We start from the raw sequence: 7275 nt of genomic DNA, 5'->3' as shown, positions 1-7275 counted from the left end.
TACAGCGCCCCGAAGCTATATTTAACTACGCAGGTAATAATGACATCCTCAGTATTTACTAACAGAACAACAGCCATGTACAGTACTTCAACGGAAGTGGGCTTTGCTATATAAGTTAGGTACATACTTTTATGTGTAAGTTAAAGAAGGTATTTTGAGTAAATGAGCATGTATTTGACATTAGTTTGGCAATTTTCATTACTTCTCTTGAGTGACGGTCCACAGAAAGAGAGAGAGAGAGAGAGAGAGAGAGAGATGAAAGAAGATTGGAAGACTAGAGGAAAAATGCAGATCAAGTGCAAGAGGCATAGTTAAAATGTGTAAATGATGTTTGGAAATTACGTTTGAGTGTTGTAGAATTTGTTTCTCCTGCAAGGACATGAAACATCGAAAACAAACTATACAAAGTATAGTTTTATTCCCTCATAATCCTTAGCTTCCTTGAAATAACCTACTACATGACAACAATATTCTTCTGAAATACATTATAAGTTTGGGGAAAATTAACTAATTTTTTGAAGAAGCAAAAGCAATGGTATGGTTACAGAAAATTAAACTATACTCTTGCACAATCTCATTCAACAGGGTAAACCCTTGAAAATTACAATTGTGGGCTTTATGTCTTATTTCCAAAAGGACGCTAGTAATAGTCTGTGATAATTCCCCTCTCTGACAATACTGCGATATATTCATGTCAGCAATACAATGTTATTAAAACCCTCCCCTCCTATTTCCTTCGCACTACCTCCGACAAGTCTCCGTCCCACACACACACACACACACACACTTTTCCGCCTAGAATTGCGTCATGGCTCGTGTTTATCCGCGTGACGTCATTTCCTGTACATAATATGACATTTAAGGCATCCTTTCCACTTTATATCGTCAAGTTGGACTGATAAATAGCCACTGTATTAAACGTGCTAGCTAAAACAGTATGCTAGACCATCGATAGCTATTTTCCGAGGGAGGGGTAAACAGTCATCAGCTGGAGGCTGCCGAGGTCTTTGAGGCGGCTGCGGGTCCCCGTATTTCAGAGCACAGCATCACCCCACTGGGAAATACTGCTTCCCCAACACTGCCACAGGTGAGACAGAATATGTGCTTCGTGTTGGGAGAAAGAAATTTTATCTTTTATCGTTTCACTATACTAGACTCTCTCTCTCTCTCTCTCTCTCTCTCTCTCTCTCTCTCTCTCTCTCTCTCTCTCTCTCACAACGCACACACACAATCCATCCCTAGGCTCATAACCACCAGCACCATTTTCAGCCCCCAGTTACAGCCTGCTGGGAAGTGATCTCGGGGCATTGTTGAGGAACATTCTATGATCCCTTGGGAGTGTTGAGAAGCATACAGTAAGCTTTTGCTACTTATATAGGCTTTCACTAAATTCATGGAAGGTTTTAGTGTTCAGTCACGAAAATTTCATATTTCAGCTTGCCAAATGTTGCTACATGTGAGGTATCATTCATATTATTGAACTCCCATCTGTCACTCAGTTGAGTGTATATTTGCCAGTTTAATGACAGTAGACCTTATGTGTACTGGAAGATATAATGTGGAAATTGCGTCTGAGTGCCAGAAGAACTGACACAAGTAAAAAAAAAAAAAAAAAAATAATAAAAATAATAAAAAATAAATAAAAAAAGTGTGCACCCTGTTGTACACCTACACTTGAAACATGACATTATTTTGAATGTTGCTAAAACTATAGTTACCTGCTTGGTAACCAGAATTTCTGCCTAAATTCTGTTTCCAAGTCAGTCATTTATCCAGTTTGTAAAGAGATATACAGGGTCCAGAAAGCATCCTGTTTATCCAATAATGGAAATCTGAATATGCAATTTCTAGAGGATTCATTGCATTATTAAAGCATATACCACAAACCATGGTTTATTTAATGCAGTATTTGTTGAATTGGATAATCAGTATACTATATCATATATCAATATAGTACATCATCTGGCACAGTTCAGTTTCAGTATTTTCACAAGCTTATTAATAATTACCAGTTTCCACCAATCCTATAGATCAGGAACATTAGGTTTGGTTTTGAAAGCTTAAGTTGAAGTGGTACGGACTACTTTAGTCAATGAGTTTGTCATATTGGAAGTACTCACTCACACCTGAACCTTTTAATGGCCTTTTTTCCTGAGTTTGGATGTGCCTGTTCTAATGCTGGCTTCACTATTTTCAAACAAAACCTTCCATCGATATTTTCCTTCTTGAGGATTTTATGTTTTAGTAATATTTGCTTTTTTGTGTTTTCATGCCTAGTGGTATTGTATTGACAACATGTTGCCACCCACAGGTCCTGAGTGAACAATGGCACGTAAGAGAGAGGAACGTGCAGCTCACAGCAGCAAGCGGGCAGCCAGGAGGGAGAGGCAGAGCAATGGCCAAGACCAAAATTTTGTGTCCCTCAAGCAGCAGCTAGTGGCCATGGGTCTCACTCTGAGAGAGATCCCTGGGGACGGGTAAGTCCGTATCATTTGCTGTGGTGTCAGACTCAGTAATTGCTATGCCTCATCAGATTAGATAAGGTTTCATGGTATAGCCTTTGCAACAGCACCCCTTTATCTTTCCAAGTCTCAGTTTTCTTGCATGCTTTATAGGGATTTCCTTCTAATTATTTATCTTCTTTTCCAGGTTCTTTCAACTGCCAAAGTCTGTATATTAGATACTTTGTTTCTTCAGCTTCTTGTATGTTTTAAAAGTCCTTCACATAGCATCACAATACTTTTCTCCTTACTTTTATAAAAGTTAAAGCCCAAGAGTTCCTCTTAGAAACTGAAAGAGAAAATAGTACATATTTATCTTGTATAATGCTTATTTTTCATTCAGATTTCCAAGAAGAAACTGAATGAGAAAATAATACATATTTATCTTATATAATGCTTACTTTTCACTCAGACTTCCAAGAGGAATTCTTCAGCTGTAGCTTTTCTGAGAGTAAAAAAACATTTTGCTTGACTAAACAGCATAAGTAACACAAAAGTTGTTATAGTGCAACGTTTTTTTAAGGTGCAACACATAAGCCTTGAGCAGCATCCCTTCATCTTTTTAATTAAGCATATAACTTAGTACGATTTTTTTCACTCCTCATTACTTGTATTTCATTACATCTTTTTAGTATTATAATGGTGACCAATGTTCAACATGACATGGGTTAATGCATTCCAGGAATTGTCTGTTTCGGGCACTGGGAGACCAGCTGGATGGCACCACCACCAATCACCACAAGCACCGCCATCAGGTGGTGGATTACATGAGGCAGCACCGCGAGGACTTTGAGCCTTTTGTGGAGGATGATGTTCCTTTTGATAGACACTGTGAGTGTGTGTGTGTGTGTGTGTGTGTGTGTGTGTGTGTGTGTGTGTGTGTGTGTTATTACAACAAAGATGAAATCCATAAACAAGTAAATTTAGTAAACGGTTCCTGACTACAGCATGCATCATGTTCTCTCACACACACTATAATAGATGGCCTGAGGGCAGAACTTCAGCCTTCTGCTCCTGTTGAGCTGCGAGATCACAACTCCTCAGCTTACATGCTGTGCCTGTAGTGTTAAAGGTAAACATGGATTGCAGCATAAATTGAAACAATTTCAGGTTGTCTCAGTTAACCATGAATTTGAATCCCAAATCTCTTAGTTGTGAACTGAGTGCTTTAATTTCTATATTTGTGATTATGAACATAAATAAACAGATACAGGACGAACAAAATGTAAGAAATGGAATCTCAGAGTGACGTTGAAGTTAACATGTCAGTTCTGAAGATTGTGACTACCTGCCAGTACCTGCCAGAGTTGAGATTTACCTTGCATGTATCCTTTAAAATAAAACAATTTTTTACAGAAGATTCCTTACTGAACGTTATTATTTTAAAACTAAATTAATAATATGATACTTTTAAGCCAATACTTTTGTTCTTTTCAGGCAACAATTTAGCTCAGCTGGGTACCTATGCAGGCAATGACTGTATTGTGGCTTTTGCCCGGCTCCATCAAGTGTCTGTGGTCATCCACCAGCTCAACACACCTTGCTGGCAAGTAAGCTACCTCACCTAGCTCACCAATAAGCTGTGTCATGAATTTTTTTTTTTTTTCAGAAAAACCTTTAAAGTTTGGCATGATTTAAATTTTCTTCAGAATATTAAATAATGATTGAGACACTGAATATCATTAGACAGGGAAAGACAGAGACTAATATCATCAGTTACAGCTCTTTGTATCTTCCAATGGAGTACTTCTTTCTCAAATCTATGTCTTACACATCTTCTTGTGACTGCAGCTCAGCACTTCTTTGCCAGATCAATGGCACCGAGTCCAAGAAGGGTGTGATGGAGCTACATATCTCGTACCACAATGGAGACCACTACAATAGTGTCCGCCGTCTTGGGGACTGCACTTCTGGTCCTGCCCGCATTAAGATGTCTACTACTACCCTTTCCTCTGCTGCTACTGCTGCTGCAGCTGCTGCTGTTCCCAAGGCCTCCATGAAGGGGCTGGAGGATGATGATTATGATGATGATGAAGAAGAGGGTATAAGGGAAGACAGCTTTGAATGCCACCTTCTCCATCTTCCACCTATGTCTAATGGTCATCATGGGATGAGCCGGATGGAGCAAGAGCTAATGGAGCAGACTGGCTGTGAGGACTTGGGGTTGGTACAGAAATACCTGTGTGCCCATGACTATCAAGTGCGTGAGGCAGCAGATGCCCTCATCAATTACATTGTTCATCAGCACAAAGGTAAGCCCTATGCTCCTGAGATACTGATAATTTTGATAGGTAATTAGTCTAAGAAAAATGCATTAGTAATTCATTTGCACTGTGTATGTGGAACAGCCAGAATGTGTACCACTAATTGAATTTGTCCACAGGGGAGTATCCACAAACTTCGCCAAGCTGTAGTAATGGTCAACTGTGTAGTCCTGAAGGCATCACTTCTGGTCCTCTGGTAGGGGGGGTGGGAGTGTCCAGGATGCCACCAGCCTATCGCAAGATGACCCAACAGGAAAAGCTCCATCACCGTCTGCAGACTCAACAGGTAGTTGTCAATGTTGCTTTGTGGTTATGTTGTTAAAGAGCCATTTCTAAATTCTAGATATTCCTATTTTTGATGGGTATAAGAAAGAGGTTGTAATAATTGTTGACAAAAATGCTTCCAATACAATGCAGTATTACTCTCACATTCAAACTTTGGTTCTTGTAGAATTCATTCATATATATATATATATATATATATATATATATATATATATATATATATATATATATATATATATATATATATATATACATACAGGCTGTCTCTAAATGATACAGTGCCTTACAGATGTTAGGATGGGGACATAATCTTGAAACTATAAGATTCTGTGCATGTGGATCACTGCAGATGTGCTCTCCTTACATGTTTCATTCTATGGGAGGGAAGCAGAAACTAATATACTCCTGTAATAACTTTTCACATTACACTTTCTTGATATGACTGGGGAGTCAAGACTGAATGCAGAAAGCAAGCATAAAGTAGTCAGGACATGGTGGAAATGAAAGATGCACTTAGTGGTTTAGTCAAAATATCCTCAGTGAAAATATTCTTGAAAGGAAGAAAATGCAAGAATAAGTAAAGCAGTTAAAAGTAATAAAATAATTCAAAATAATAAAAAAAAAGTGCACATGAAATTAATTCAGGAATCATCAGTTAAAGAAGAAACATGAACAAATTGTAAAGTAATGAAAGCCTCCCAGAGATGGAATAATGGCTAATGAGTGATGCTTATGATAAAAAGTCAACTAATCAGATTAAATAAGCTAAGAACAAGGCTGCTGTCAGTACCATGTTGTTTTGCCTTTTGCAGCACCTTTCTAACTCCAAGCGGAAGGAATTGAAGAAGCAGCTGAGAAAACAAGAGGCCAATGAACGTAAGAGGCAACGACAGACAGGGCAGGAGTTTGATGATTTTGGTGCAGATGAGTCTGAGGTGATCTTGGTGAAGGACATTGGGTGTCTCAGCATCTAGCCACTCACTCTTGGCTGCTCTTTCTCAGGTGTAAAAATTTCACAATATACTCATATTCAGTAATGGTTTCAGCTATTCTTTACAGAATTCAACTAAATTCCAAGTAAAGCATTTAAAATTTTGAAATAAAACTGCATTGCTTTCTTTTGTGTGTGTGTGTGTGTGTGTGTGTGTGTTCAAATTAAGAGAACATTGTTATCTTTGTGTGTGTGTATAAAAAATAGAACATTGTTATCTTTGTGTGTGTGTGTGTGTGTGTGTGTGTGTGTGTGTGTGTGTGTGTGTGTATACCAGTTGTGTTTAGAACAAGAATGGAGACCATGCTACACCAAACATCCAAATTGATGTCTGATAATCTACAGACTGTGATTCAAAGGAAGAACCTTAAATATCTGTAAAATCAGCCAAAGTGACAGTTCAGCATGATGATGCACTCCACTGCAAGGTACAATAGGACACAGGTCTGGGAAATAGTATTGCATCTTTATGTAATTGTTCACTGTTACTTCTTCACTATTTCACGTGGATGAGAGCCAAAGGAAGCACACTGAACAGAAGGTAATAGGCTATGAGCACTAAAGCCTCAACTGTCGAGTGATTTACCATGCTGAAGAAATCACTATTTTACTATCCCATGTATTAAGAAAATAAACTTCATAAATTATTACTTACTTTTAGAAGTTTTAGTTTGATGATATCCTTCTTTGGGAATAGATGACACGGCCATGAATGCTTGATGTGGACTGCAATGAACTATAGACACAGCTGATCCTCAATGACCTATCATGAATAGGAATCAGACTTTACTTAATATAACTGTTGAATAATCTGGTATTCCAAACATCTGTGGTGATGTATAAAACCTATTAAGCAGATGTCTTAGACACTTGTATTTAAAAGATATTCTCCAGTCAATATTCTCAGGACCAGGGAAAATCTTCCAAGTCGTTCAAAAGGTGAACAGTAAGCATTTCACGGGTGAAGGAAGCCATGCACATGTGGTTCAGGTACAGTATGACCAGCAACAACCCTTATGTTTTCTGATATGAGCACCCAAGTTGAAATCAGTGACCAAGAAACTGATGAAACCTCTAAACATTCTGATTAGAAGTACAAGATGCTGAAATTCAGGAATCATTATGGCACCATCCAACCTCACATGCATCTTGGAAAGCATATTGTGGTTGAGGAATCACTATGGTATTGCATGACACCATGTACTATGCGTGACAAAACCAATTTCTCAAAAAG

At 38.3% G+C, this 7275-nt stretch overlaps 1 protein-coding gene across 1 annotated transcript; it reads left to right on the top strand.

Moving 5' to 3' along the window:
- The first annotated feature begins 68 nt into the window (after positions 1–68).
- Positions 69–6696, top strand: LOC135101998 (OTU domain-containing protein 3-like). The gene is made up of 7 exons (XM_064006583.1): positions 69–1087; positions 2312–2477; positions 3184–3332; positions 3939–4051; positions 4312–4753; positions 4885–5051; positions 5863–6696. The coding sequence occupies exons 2-7, from the start codon at positions 2326–2328 to the stop codon at positions 6022–6024; spliced, it is 1185 nt and encodes a 394-aa protein (XP_063862653.1). The 5' UTR covers positions 69–1087; positions 2312–2325; the 3' UTR covers positions 6025–6696.
- Positions 6697–7275: the final 579 nt, after the last annotated feature.

Source organism: Scylla paramamosain, chromosome 7 (assembly GCF_035594125.1).
Source record: "Scylla paramamosain isolate STU-SP2022 chromosome 7, ASM3559412v1, whole genome shotgun sequence".
Lineage (NCBI taxonomy): Eukaryota > Metazoa > Arthropoda > Malacostraca > Decapoda > Portunidae > Scylla > Scylla paramamosain.
The sequence above is the reverse complement of the archived record's forward strand: the minus strand, read 5'-3'. Positions and strand labels throughout refer to the sequence as shown.

Coding starts and splice junctions, on each gene's coding strand:
- LOC135101998 (XM_064006583.1), top strand. CDS start 2,326: ATGGCACGTAAGAGAGAGGAACGTGCAGCTCACAGCAGCAAGCGGGCA. Junction 2,478..3,183: donor AGAGAGATCCCTGGGGACGG/GTAAGTCCGTAT, acceptor AATGCATTCCAG/GAATTGTCTGTTTCGGGCAC. Junction 4,052..4,311: donor TCAACACACCTTGCTGGCAA/GTAAGCTACCTC, acceptor CTTCTTTGCCAG/ATCAATGGCACCGAGTCCAA.